Here is a 13,859-nt window from a genome sequence, read left to right on the forward strand (position 1 = left end):
CCTTGTCTGTTTCTATTCTGTTTCTTAGGGCTAAGGGGGAAAAATTATTACATGAACAACTAGCCAGAAAATGTATCACTTATTTATTATATGTAGGGCATTTGAAGTTTGCAAAACAAGAGCAACTAAGTATCTAAATAAAAATGTGATACTTACCTTAAAAAGTGAAATTCTTTCTGTGTTCAGACATTCTGGTCCTGGACTCTTCTGCTGCATTTTGTAAAAGATGAGACATTCTTCTCCAAAGGGAGTGTGTTAATGATGTGAATGATGTTGCTCTTTTGAGAAAAGGCAGTGAGGCCTGTCCGACCTCAGGGAAGTGTTTGGATATCATTGAAGAAGGTCTCTGAAGGCATTACAATACACTTGTGAAAGAAGTGGTAAGTCTGCACATATTCCTTTTAAGTATAGCAAACCTGTACATAGCAATGCACAAAAATTGGGTGTTTTCAAGATCACCAATTTACAAACTGCTCCTAAGCAACTTTCAATACAGGTTGACCCTTGCCCTTTTCAACGTGGGCATAGTCTTCCAGCCAAAATGCATCTGAGGTGGAGGAGGCCGTGGAGGAGGAGGAACTTTCATTGTCTCGCTTCACCATTGTCCAGTATGGAGAAGGGGCTCTCACTTCTTTCTTAAGATCTCTGTGAATCATCACATCACAGTTAATGTCTTTTCCTACACTAATGGTATGGTTCTTCTTTTTATATCCATGCCATTCTCTGGAGATAGACACTGGTCTCCTTGCAGACTGGTGCCCAGTGGACTGTGAATATTTATAATACTTCAGTTTTTTATCTGAAACTACATCTTCATTTTCATCACTGCTTGTGAAGGAGTCATCTTTTGACTGCTTAGTTTTCGTTGTTGTGCTAAAATGAAAAAAAAATAGTGAAAGAAATGGATTTTTAATTGTCTAAACATTCATTATCCCCTAACAAGATGTCTTTTAGCGGCTTTGGTTCTTAAAAGAAAGGATATAATTTAGCTTTAGCACTTTCTGTGTTGTTGACATTTTTCTCTTTAAAGATACCTTTACATTTGTTTCCATTCCTAAGTGTAAATCAAATTCTGCCTTAAGTTACTTATTTTATATTGCTTTATACTGACTTAAGCCAGACTACTGACCAGAATATTAGCAGGCCTTAAAGTGTAGGTTAATTTCCCTCCAGAAGGACAGGTCAACCTGGCCATCTCCTCCACAGAGCTCTCTTATGGGTCACATTGAGTCAGCAATAACAGGATATTACCCATTTCCAGAGTATTCGGAGAACAATGGGCCTCTAAGATCTTCAACACACTAGTCATTGAGAAATCTTTGAGTCTTCTTTTTTCCCCTAAGCATCATCATTTGCCTCTCTCTGGGGTTTACAAACAGATTTATACAACACCTTCTGCACCCAGATGTGTCTCATTCACTATTCCACTTCTCTGTTGCTGACCAAATGTTTTTAAAGATTTTTTATTATTTTTTTAAAAGATTTTATTTATTTATTCATAGACACAGAGAGAAAGAGGCAGAGACACAGGCAGAGGGAGAAGCAGGCTCCATGCAGGGAGCCCGATGTGGGACTCCATCCCGATCCCGGGTCCCCAGGATCACACCCCAGGCTGCAGGCGGCGCCAAACCGCTGTGTCACTGGGGCTGCCCATATAACTTGCCCCAACTGTTGGCTTTCTTGAGAGCTCATTTGGAGGTTCCAACAGGGGAGCGCAGCTAATTGTACACCCTTGACGAAAGAACAGTTGTCCTCTTTGACCAAGTACACAGCTTCAGAAGGGATGCACATGAGCAATGAGGAAGGAAGGGGACGCCTGCCTGGCAAGCCAGATCACCCTCATATCTCCAGCTACTGGCTTTCTTTATTGTTGAAACTTGGGCAGTGCTTGACCTTTCTAATGCCTGCAGTTCCTGAGCCTGAACAAAGTGCTGTTTGCTGCTGCCCCTCATCCTGGTCTTTGTGATTATGGCCCTCTGGGACATCTGTCCTGCTACAGGGAAATAGGAAATCGTTTTCTTCCCCCACAATCCCCCTCACCAGCCTTTCAGACTGGCTTGGGTTATCACTAATATTCTTGCAGTTCTGACTGTTCTATTTGCTTCCAAGAATTGGGACAGGTTTTCCTAAAGCTTATCTCTTCCGGTAACAGTTAGTAACTGAGTAATTTTCACTGAGAGCCACTAGTCTTAAAATGTGGATTTTCTCAGGACTAGAACAGTTTGCTTTCAAACATGCACAGGACTTCCTGAACAGCACAAGAATGGGAAAAAAAAAATCCAAGTTACTTTTTTTTCCAGACTGCAAAGAATATCCTTTGTTAACTCTGTATTAGGTAACTATAAGGAACAAGTAGTAGAGCTATGTTCTTTTTCAACTGGAGTAAGATTATAAAGCCACAAGCCAGCAGAGGTCAGAGTTGGTTGGAAAAAGTTTTTATACCACTAGGCCTGTCCAGATTATTATGTGCAATATTCTCCAATATTCACAGTGCCATTTGCTTCTGAAAAAGGTCATGCCAGCTTTGTGTAGTAAGCCTTCTCTTTCCCTTTTTGCTCCTTCCCTGCCCCATCCCTATAAATTACCAAAGTGCCTTAGATATAAAATGCTTTGTTTAATTAAGGGAGTCAGAAAGTGTTTGGTATTGGTCCTAAGTCTGTGGGCTTTAGCCTCATTCTTGAGTTGTGCTATTCTGTTTCTTCTTTGCTTTTGATTGGTCAGTCTGCCATTCTTAGATTTTAATATTTTGAATCTCAGACTCTGAACAAATGCTAAGAAACATTCATTCTATAAACAAATGATTAACAACTCAGGCCTGAGAGCTGCACTCTCCAGCACAGGTCCTCCAAGCTGTGCTGCTGAATTTAAATGGTTAAACTTGAATAAAATTTAAAATTCCTCAGTTGCAATTCCACATTACAGGTGCTTGGGAGTGGCTACCACATGCGACAGATCAAATAGAGAACACTGACACCACCACAGTTCTTTTTGAACATTGCTGTTCTAGAGACAGGCCTAGCCGCACTTAGCCCTGTGACCTCTGTCAAGTTTACATGCACCTCTCTTGGCTTTGGTTTTCCTATCTATAATCAGGATAATAAAAAGCATTAGCCTGAGGATTAAGTGGTATAATGCTTGGAAGCAGGGTGTACCACATTGTAAGCAATGTTATCATTAATAATTTTTAGCTAAATCATGAGTGGTTTGGTTATTGGGGGAAAACCTTGTCCCCAGTCTGTGCCTGTTCTAAGGGGACAGCTCTAGCCCACTGTCACCATGTGGGGATGCAAGCCCATCTTCTGATTTTTCGGGAGAAACCAGAGAAGCAGATTCTTTCCGTGAAATCTTAGATGTGTAAATTTGGCAACTAATTCAAATATTTTTCATTTTAAAACGTTTGAAATATACAGAACAATATAAAAATAGTTTAATGAAAAAATATATAAACACTTTGGTAGCCACATCCCCAGGTTGAGAAATAAGAACATTGGCCCCCGGAAAAGCCCCCACGGATCTGCCTTTCTCTATACAAGTCACTGCTATTCTGGCTTTTTAAAATGCTCTGGGAGACTAGCAAAGCACATCTGTTGGCCATATCAGCCCCTTGGACCACAAGTTGGAATATCTGAAGTAACATCTATGCAATGTGGGCCATTTTTTTTTTTTTAGTCCTTAGTAAAGTCCCTAGCCAGATTTCCTTGAGCCCATCCCAATAACCAAAGATACACAGCTGTAGTGACTAGTGCTCAGAAATCCTGTCAGATTATTAAGGACCACTCTTGGCATCAGAGCACCGAACTCGTCATTAAAGGAAAATGATCTCATATTCAAGAGAACTTCCTCACACATCTCATCCTCAGAAGAGTCTCTGGTACACCTGAGCTCCAGATAAATATGCTCTCAGACCTCAAGTGATTAGCCTGAGCTTCATATCCAGATTTTTTCATTCATTCTGCATAAGGGAAACCATGTGAAAGTCCCGTGGCAGATTTAGCATAACCACACACTTACTCCTTGCCTTACAGTCTACGTTCTCCCAGGGCAACATAGTAAACAATGGATTATACAGATTACTTCACTGAAATTAGGATAAATGCTGTGAAGGAGATACACAGGTTACTTTGAAAGCATATGATGGGTGGACCAGACAGTGTTTTAACACTAATTTAGGAAAGCCTCTTGGATAAAATATTTTAATCAGGAACACGTCAATCAGATTTGCATTGTAAAAGAATTGTTCTGTGTAGAGAATGAAGAGAGGACAGGAGTAGATGGTAAAAACCAAATGGTGGCCCTGACTGGGGTGATGGTAGTGGCCAGAGAGATAATGGACAAATGTGAGAGACAACTAGAAGGTAAAATGACAAGTCTTTGTGATTATTTTGGGCGGAAACAAGGGAGATGGAGAAATCTAGCACAATCCCTAAATTTCTGACTTGTTCAACAAGGCAAATGCTCCTCCAGTAAGATAGGACCACTGGGAGATCAGCAGTGAGCTGGCTTTAATTTTTTGGCATAATGAGTGTGAGGGATTTGTGTTGCACCCAAATGGAGCTATCAAGTGGAAGATGAAGGGTTTAAGTGTACAAGGTTTGAAGATCATACAAACTGAAAATCACTCATATTTGGAGAGTGATAGAAACCACAGGCCTCAGTGAGGGATCGCCCAGGAGATTGAGAGAAGGGAGCCAAAGATGCAGCCCTGGGGAACTCCAAGGCAGAAGCCTTGGGAAAATGGTGTTTCAACAGGAGAGGGGGTGGGAGTTGTACAGTGTCAAATGCTGCTCGGGAGCCAAGTACAATGAAGACTTGAGAAGGATCCACTGGAATCAGGAATATGAGGGCTATGAGTGGCCCTGCTAAGAGGCCTACACAGAGGCGGTGGGGGGCAGAGCACCTGGGAAATCATCTGGGGAAATGGCCCACGTCTGCTACAGTTCTTTCCACATGTCTGAAGTCAAACAGGACTGTGTCTTCCTGTCCTAGGGGGCAGGAAGAGGGCAGCCGAGTCAAGGTGGGGTTTGTGAAGGTGGCAGAAGCCTAAAAAAGGCTTACATGTTATTGAGAAGACTCTAGCTAGAAAAAAGTTGAATGTGTGGGAGACAAATGAAGGAGTGGGATTCACAGCAGGTGTTTAAAGCTGACTCTGGAAAGGGGACACATTGCAGGTAGATTCTGGAGGCAGAGCTCCTCCCCTGAATGGTTCTCTTTTTTATGGCTCCAGGTTCAAGGCTCTCACTTTCATTAATCTGCCTCACATTAGGTCCTGTAGAGTGTACTTTTCCAGAGGGATTTAGAACCCACCAAATTATTGTGCTGGTTTCACCTATCCCTTCTCCCCTGGGCCAACTGATCATTCTCACATGAAACCAAGACCCAGTGCTTCACAGACCCCGGGGTACTAGCATAACAAAAGATTTCCTAAAATAAACTACTTACCGTGTTACTGGGAATTTGGTCTCAGGGATTAAATCATAGATTTCTTTCCATTCTGGGGGTATGTCGATAAAATATCGGTAAATCTTGATTTGTAGCACTGTGCCTATGGTGATGTGTTGCAAAAGTTTTAAAAATTCTCGAAGAGTATATCCTAACACATTGGCATGGCCAACGCTAATCAGAACATCACCTAAAGAGGGAGAAAATTATCAGTAAAATTAAGATAATGGGTCAGTTGGTTCATACCACTTCTGGCTTTACTGTGAATTGTTTCATCTTAAGGCTTCATATTGTTGGTTCATTATGAACCCAAACCAGGCTTCAGCCTTTGTTTAATAAAAATGATCGGGACACCTCGGTGGCTCAGTGGTTGAGCATCTGCCTTTGGCTCAGGCCATGATCAAGTCCCACATCAGGCTCCCTACATGGAGCCTGCTTCTCCCTCTGCCTATGTCTCTGCCTCTCTCTCTGTGTGTGTCTCACAAATAAATAAAATCTTTAAAAAAAATAAAAGTCATCTCAGTGACATGGGTGTCCTTTGCATAATGGAGAATGCATGCAAGATGTTTCTTAATAACAGTGTAACAGTAAATATTATATCATGTTTTTACTGCATTTCTTTAGTCCTTGGTGTGACATTTATAACCAGGTCACCTGGGTAGCTCAGTGCTTGAGCATCTGCCTTCGGCTCAGGGCAGGATCCTGGGGTCCTGGGACGGAGTCCTGTGTCAGGCTCCCAGCAGGGATCCTGCTTCTCCCGCTGCCTATGTTTCTGCCTCTCTCTGTGTGTCTCTCATGAATAAATAAATAGAATCTTAAAAAAAAATTATAATCTGAACCATCCTTTAAGATTCTAAAAATGTGTTTATTTCAGGTAAAATGAATAGCTATTACTATCAAAGAAAAAAAAAACATTTATACTAAGCGAATAAATGACCTAGTTTTTATTCTACCTGCCTGGCAATTTCCAGTGTCCTCCTCTGGTACTAAGATTCAAGACTTTGATTTTAATTTTCTGTCTTGCACAGTATTAGTTGAGCAAATAATTCTGCATGAAAAACACTGGACATTCAGCATGCTTTAATTAAGCTTACGAAAAAATAATAATAATAATTAAGCTTACGATGTCTACACAGAGAGTATGTTGGTTAAAGGGATTTGACAGCTAGGGGGCCCACTCTGGGGCATTACTGGACCTGTAGAGAAGTGTGATGGTCAAGTATGGAGCTTCTGAAACCCCTGCAAGTGTGATGGAAACCACACCTTGACGGCAAGCCCCTGGACCCCCAAAGTGCAGATGATACTCATTTGTGCCCACCTCCCTACCGCCAGCAGGCACAGCAGGGACAGGTAAAGAGATCCAGCCACTGGACACTCCCACCTGGGTCCCTGAACCCCAAGCAGGCAAGGTGATGAAGAGGGATGACAGGAGCAACCCGGCTTCCAGGGGTGGTTATGCGTGGTCCTTTGTTTTCATCATTTTCCAAGCCTGGTTCTCCAGCCTTTCTGGCAGTTCTGTCAGACTGAGTGTTCTAAATTCAGTGCCTTAAAAAAACTGTTTTCTATTGCTGGCACCAAATAATCCTGACTACAAGGACGTGTAGCAAGAGAGGAAGGAATACAAAGAAATTACTTTTTAAGGGCTCACATTGGGTAAAGTCTTAGCTAGATCTCACTAGAACTAACAGCCTGCCAAATGGTGATGGAGGCTTTACAGCTAACACTGGATGAAGGGACTCCAATGAAGTCCCAAAGGGCGTGTTCATCTCTCTGCTCCAGGGAAGCCAGGGCCCCCTCAGACACCCCCATTCCAAGAGAGCTGAAGCCTAACCTCCAAGGAGAGAAGAGGATGAAGTACCTTCTCTGAGACCATACCCCACTGTGGTGTAGTTGAGAATTATGCTAATCTCAGAGGAAGCCTCCAGGGAATGCCAAGGACAAACTCCCATAGTGGTAGATCCTATCAGAAACTTCAGTTTCAAAGTAGTAAAGAAAATGAATACTTAGAAGAGTGGAGAAAACCTGCTTGGGTCTTAGAAAGTAAGAGGGTAAAACCAGCCAAGTATCTGCAGCTAACTTCAAAATGAAACCAGCTTCTCCCAGCTACCTGCGGAGTGTGCAGTCTGAAATAGCTGTTCATCCTATGGAGGTTAATTACAATGGCAAAAAAACAACACAACCAACAACAACAAAAACCCCTCACTGGATGAACTTACGTGCCTAATGTTAAAAGGGGTGTTTATAGCTAAAAGCTATGGTTTGGCATTCTGCTTAATTACGTTGTTAAAGGGTGTTTTTTTATCAAGAGGGCAGAAAATAAACAGCTTCATTCCCTGACCATCCTGGCTGTAAACCAAACATGTCATTGTATGAATGTGATTACTCCGGCAATAGATATTAACATTGCCCTTCATAAAGAAATGCCAATCTGCTATTTATGAACACCAACCTCATTACACTTTTTTTTCCTCTTTTAATGGGCTTTAGGAACTACATTATTATAAACATTGTCTCCATTACCTATATTAAATCAAATTTGTGGAAGCCAATCCACTACCAAAAAATAGATTTTGTTTCTTCTTCATCTCTCCCGATGAGGCTGTGAGTTCCATAAGCTCCCTGTGGTTAGAGACCGTATCTGTTTGGCTCACCTGTATACCTCTGTGCCTCGCAGGACCCCTGCACACTGTAGGCATTCAGGAAACACTTACTGAATGTGGCCAGTGCGCGACCTGTGTTTGCCTTCAAAGCTATAATAATTTCTTAAGATTCTAGGTGTCAGAGTCTGTTTTTTTTAAAGATTTATTTATTCATGAGAGACCCAGACAGAGAGGCAGAGACATAGGCAGAGGGAGAAGCAGGCTCCCTTTAGGGAGCCTGATGTAGGACTCGATCCCAGGACCCCGGGATCACAACCTGAGCCCAAGGTAGATGCTCAACTGACTGTGAGACACCCAGGCACCCCCCAGGGGCTGTTTAAAGCCATACTGGGCAAAAGGAATTTAAAGTTTAGCTAGAATACACTAACACTAAACTAGGAAATCAGGTTGAAACCCTATTTTGAAACACCAGAAAAGAAAAATGTGAAGCACCTGAATAACAAATAATGGGAACGGGAGACCATAGGGTCAAAGAAATAGCAGGCTTGTGGGACTGTCACCTCTGAAATTCTCCATCAATGTCAAAAGCACTGAATTCGGGTCTTTGAAACCAAGCCCCTGAAGAGAAGTGACCTATCCTGAAGAGATTTGGGACTCTGGACTCTCTCTGGTACTGAAATTTTACTTCCAGTCAGGGGCCATGGACTTGAGTCCCAGCTCTGTGTGTCAACCCTGTTCCTTCATCTCTCTAACCCTCTGGCTTAGTTTACCTCCCTTCCAGGAGTGGTGCAAAGATTGAATGAGATCATAGGTGCGGAAACTCCTTGCACAATGGCTGCAACAAATACTTATTATTTGTTTATTAAGCAGACATAGCAACTGTGCAAGCACTGTAGGTTAAGTCCTGGCTTTAAAAGACGAATTAAAGACTGCCTCTGACCTCACAGAGCCCATGACCGCACCATGAGGTCCTGCCTGCTTCCTGTGCATAAATACACTCTCCTGTCTCAGTCCAGCCAGTGTGCACTCTGGCTATCAACTAGCATCTGTCGCCTGACCCCAGAGAAGCTGAGGAGAACAAGCAGAAAGCTGACACAACCTCTCCTGGACTTTTTTTGGTCTGGAAAGTCCAGAATTCTCTTTCTGGCACTTTGTGCCCCGGCACCAGGTAGTGACATTTGGAGAAAAATGTTTTGGATTTTAAGGTGAGGTAAACTTTCAAAATGGCATCATTTAATTATTTTCATCTTTAATCCACTGCTTCTAACCTGACCTGCACTTAGAATAACCTGAGGGGCTTTGAAACCATCCCTGGCCCCGGATCAATAGGATCAGAACCTCTGGGGAGATTGGCACTAACCATCTCAGTTTTATAAACTCCCAGATGATTCTAATAGGTAACGAGAGTTACAAACCAGCGGCTTAATCCACTGGGGCTCCTGTACCACAATCATTTTTTATTAAAAAAAAAAAAAAAAGACACAAGTCTGGAAACTCAAACAGCCTCAGAGAAATGATTGCTAGTATTCCCAGAGAACTGTAGTTTTCAAAGCACTTTCATAAAGATTATCTCTCCAAATCCTTGTCCCCTCTGATGAAGGTGGTATTATCCTAAATTAGAGATTTAGGATACACCTGGAAGATTACATGACTTTGCCCAAGGTCACAGAACTACAAAGTGGCAGAGCCTGGGCATGAATTCAGGCCCAACTGAAACTGGATGGTTCTTCCCTCTTAGCACCCTTCCAGCCCATTGCGTCTCCCTGACTTGCTAAACTGGAGCAGACACCAGAAAACATGTCTTAACGCTGAATGGAAAATTCATCAACGACAAGAGAAGCAGAGAGGTGTGGATAAAGCCCTTGGGCTCCAAAGTCTAACAGAGAGGGTCCAGCCCCTGATCCCTGGTGTGACCATGGGCAAGTTATTAATACCTAATTTGTTATCTATAAGGTGGTTTACTGCAGAACCTAGCTCAGGGATTGTCAGGAGGGTCTGAATAATTCTGAATTCATGCATCTGAATGGTAACAATAAATGATACTGCCTTTGAAAGAAGGGTTTCTCCACAGAGAGCCTCAAACTCTGGAGCGCCACTGTGCCTCTGCATGTGGGGTGAACCTGGGCAAGAACTCAATCGTGCTGAGCCTCAGTTTTGTCCCCCGTGAAAGGGGGATGATAAAGGCTCCTACCTAGAGACTTCTTGTAAGCATTCAATGAATAAAAATGCACAACAGCAAGAGCCAATGAAGTGATAGCAACTGGCTGGCCCACAGAAATCGGCTGCCAAACAACGTCAGCATCACTGTTACGGTTACATGGAAACCTGTTAACTGGAGCCTCCTCAAAGGCAGAGGAGGGAGGCAGGGGAGACCATAGTCACCTGGCTTGAGTTTTCCGTCCCTGGCCGCAGCCCCCTTCCTGATGAGGTGGGTGATCTGGAGGTAGGGCCCATGTTGGATGATGATCAGGCCCAGGCCCAGGCTCCCAACGGTGAGTTTGGTCTGCTGAGTTTTGCTCAAGTTGTGTACAGATGACTTGACCTTGAAGTCGATTTGTTTGTCTAATAAAAAAGAGGGAGACATTTCATTCCAGTCACCTAGACAACAGCATGACGGTTACCACGGGGATCCTAAAGCCAGACGCCTGGGGCTGTTCCTCAACCTCTCTATTCCTCAGTCTCCCCATCAGTAAAGTGAAGACAACGCGTGTCTAGCTTGCAGGCTTGTTGGGAGTGTAAACGAGACCACTCAAGGGCTTTGCACAGCGCCTAGCACCTGCCTAGTGCTTAATCACTGTCCGTTATCAATTGTCCACTTGATGATTTTTTTTTTTTTTGAAGGAGGCAGTGTGCTAGGAAAGAGCAGTTTCTTGCCCTTATGGATCTTCCAGCTTCGTGGAAGAGACAGATAGGCATCAGTCATGTAAATGTATGTTGAGTAACCAACTGTAACACATGCTAGGAAGTACAGAGAGGTCTGAGGGGAGCTGACACAAGGACCAGGTATCCTGTAGGGAAGGTAATCAAATTTGAATTGAGGTCCAAAAGACCAACAGGAAATGTTTAGACAAAGGAGGGTGGGAGGGATCACATGGGATCAGGGCTCTGGGACAAGAAAGAACATAGAGACTTGTGGTGGAGGCATTAGGAGCAAAGGCAGAGCCAACCTGGGCTGCTTCATTGGCTTACCTCACTGGAAAAGCTTACAAGCAATTTGAGCAGGACACAGTAAGATTCGCATTTTCTTAAAACCAAACCATAACAAAAACCCACCCTCTGGCTTCTGTGTGGAGCATGGATTGGGGGGTCCAGTGTGGAAGTGGGAAATCAGTGTTGCTGTAATCACCCAAGCATGCCATGGCAATGACGGTGGAAATAGTAGGAAAAGATCATTTGGCAGGAAAATCTGGGACAATGGGTGGTGGTGGAGGGGTGTGGAAACATGTTTTCTACAGAACCAATTGTCACAAGGAAAGTTTCAAGGACTGTGGGGTGGTGTAAAACAAGTTATTTTCCCAAGAGGAAGCTTCTCAGAAGACTCATTTTCAGAACACAGGAAACTTCTGAGGGACATTCACTTTCAGCACACCTTTCCTTAAGGCCAAGTGACAAACTGCTACTTGGCGAGAACCTTCACCGAATCCACCTGAAGGTGGTGCTCTGAGGGCCCCTGGAGTCCTCCCCCACTGCTGAGGGAGGGGTCCCCCAGTCCCCACCCCCAGGTGTGGAGGTCTGGGGAGGGTTCATGGCTCTTCCCTCTAGGCGAGCATTCTTGCTCATCTTCAACCTCACTCTCCCCCAAACCACAGAGCCTCTCTAGAAAATAAAGGAACCCCATATAAAGAAGGTACCACCTTTGGAGACCTGACCGGATTATAGGAGCGATTTGGAGCGGTCATACCCTCTCCAGCCTGGCCTTCCTGAACATGCCAAGAAGTGGCCTCCCAGGCAGGGTCCGAGTTCCAACCTCAGCTTGCAAGTTAAACAAATAGTGCATGGGATAAACCAACCTGGGAAGCCCAGTCTCAGAAGACACCGGGGCTAAGGCTGAAAGAAGGCAGGCTCAAAAGCCTCCGTGGACCCGAGGATTTCACTTTTATGACATTCTCCGTGCAAAGGGCCAGACTGCGGGAAGCAGATGGGCACCGGGGTCAGGCTCTGAAGTGCGGGCCGGCGGGAAAGGGGCAGCGCAGTCATTGGGGGGTTGGGGGACGGAGTCGGGGGTGGGGGGTGGGGAATCGTTCCACATCTTGATCGTGCCATGATGGTGGCTGTTTAACGTGGGTATTCGTTTGTCAAAACTCGAAGCTATACTAAGAATGGGGAGGGGGCTCTTACTGTATGTAAAGTAGTATGTAAAGTGAACAGATGATGGAGAGCGGCCGCCTCCCAGGCCAAGCGTGTGATGTGCCCATTTTACAGGCGAGGCAAAGTGATGGAGCCTTTGTCCCAGGGCGGCCCCCTCTGCCCACGGCCCCGTTACCTTTCCGGCTCTTGTTTGCGGCCTTCTTCATGGCCCCAGGGGGGCAGGCCGCTCAGGGGGGCCTCCCGGAGCCGAAGCTGGAGTGGATCCAACTCCCAACTGTTTCGAACCTTCGAGGCGCCGGCGCACTGCGGGCCCGGGGCGGGGAGCGGACCACCGGGTACCCCGGGGCGGCGGGAAGCCCTCGGGCGCTGCTCTCGGGATGGCCGCCAGGGGGCAGAAGTTGGGCGACCGTGTGGCCACAAGGCCTCAGTGGACCCCGGAAAGCAAGCGGAGGGAACATTTCGGTGGAGAAACAACAGAACTTGTGCAGGGGGAGGGGGGGGAGCCTAGGTAACCCAGCGCCTGGCTCACAGTGGGTCCATCATCCATCCTTGGAAAACAATTGAGGTGGGGAGGGTGGAGAAAGCACAGAGGAGGATGTGGCAAAGACACGAAATGGTCTGCAGAGGCGGATCATAAGGAGAGGACCACAGAAGAGCACAGAAGCCCCTGCTGTGCTCCCAATAATGGTATTTTTAAATATTGTTGCATCAACAGTTCCAACTGTTTCTGGAACTGCACTGTTTTCGTGGATGTTTTGAATGAGGAAAGGCCAAGGGTGGCTCGAAAAAAAAAAATGAGTCACGATTAGGAGAGGAATTAATTCTTCCTTCTTTTTTTCCCAAAATAATCTGTCCTCCCCCACACACATTCACTTACAGGACAAATATTTACTGGAAGCCCATTCTGTGGTTTGTACCGATGCTGGGGACACAACAGTAGGCAAGACAAACAAGGGCCCTATCCTTTTGGAACTCAATTTTTAAAAAGCAGATGAAACAGATAATTTTAGGAAACTAGTAAATGATCAAAAATATATTCTAGAAGAAATAGAAGACAATGTGATGAGGTAGGTCCTGCTGTCATCCCCACTCTGATGACACAGAGAGGGTAGGTACCTTACATTCATGCTTTCAACAAGAGTTATCAAGTATTTATTAAGTGTCACACCCTGTGCAAAACACTCCATGGGCAGGTTCCAGTTTCATCAGCTGTTTCTGTAGCTTTACCCAGACAATAAACCACGGAAGATTTTCACTGGATAAATCCTGTCTTTGCAGAAGCTGAGACAGGGAAATGAACAGAGCCTGTCCACTTTTGTACTCTCAACCTCCAGGAGTCTCCAGCAGGTGGCTTCTTGTGATCAATCACCAGTTTCCTCCTCCAAACAGTCTGGCGAGGTGTCTGTTGGGACACCAAATTAATTCCATCATAAAATGCATCCTTTTCCTCTACTTTCCTATGAGTGGGGGGATGGTGAGAGTTTGTGGGACTAAAGTAAGTCCACAACGGAG

The 13,859-nt window shown here is 44.7% G+C and overlaps 1 protein-coding gene across 1 annotated transcript; it reads right to left on the reverse strand.

Moving 5' to 3' along the window:
* Window positions 1-476: 476 nt before the first annotated feature.
* PDZD9 (PDZ domain containing 9) lies at window positions 477-12,553 on the reverse strand. The gene is made up of 4 exons (XM_055340690.1): window positions 12,523-12,553; window positions 10,422-10,601; window positions 5,440-5,629; window positions 477-873 (listed from the first exon to the last, which is right to left on the reverse strand). The coding sequence occupies exons 1-4, from the start codon at window positions 12,551-12,553 to the stop codon at window positions 477-479; spliced, it is 798 nt and encodes a 265-aa protein (XP_055196665.1).
* Window positions 12,554-13,859: the final 1,306 nt, after the last annotated feature.

The sequence above is a fragment of the Nyctereutes procyonoides genome, unplaced genomic scaffold (genome assembly GCF_905146905.1).
Source record: "Nyctereutes procyonoides isolate TBG_1078 unplaced genomic scaffold, NYPRO_anot_genome, whole genome shotgun sequence".
NCBI lineage: Eukaryota > Metazoa > Chordata > Mammalia > Carnivora > Canidae > Nyctereutes > Nyctereutes procyonoides.

Coding starts and splice junctions, on each gene's coding strand:
- PDZD9 (XM_055340690.1), bottom strand. CDS start 12,553: ATGAAGAAGGCCGCAAACAAGAGCCGGAAAG. Junction 10,602..12,522: donor CGCAAACAAGAGCCGGAAAG/GTAACGGGGCCG, acceptor CTTTTTTATTAG/ACAAACAAATCGACTTCAAG. Junction 5,630..10,421: donor GGACGGAAAACTCAAGCCAG/GTGACTATGGTC, acceptor CTCCCTCTTTAG/GTGATGTTCTGATTAGCGTT.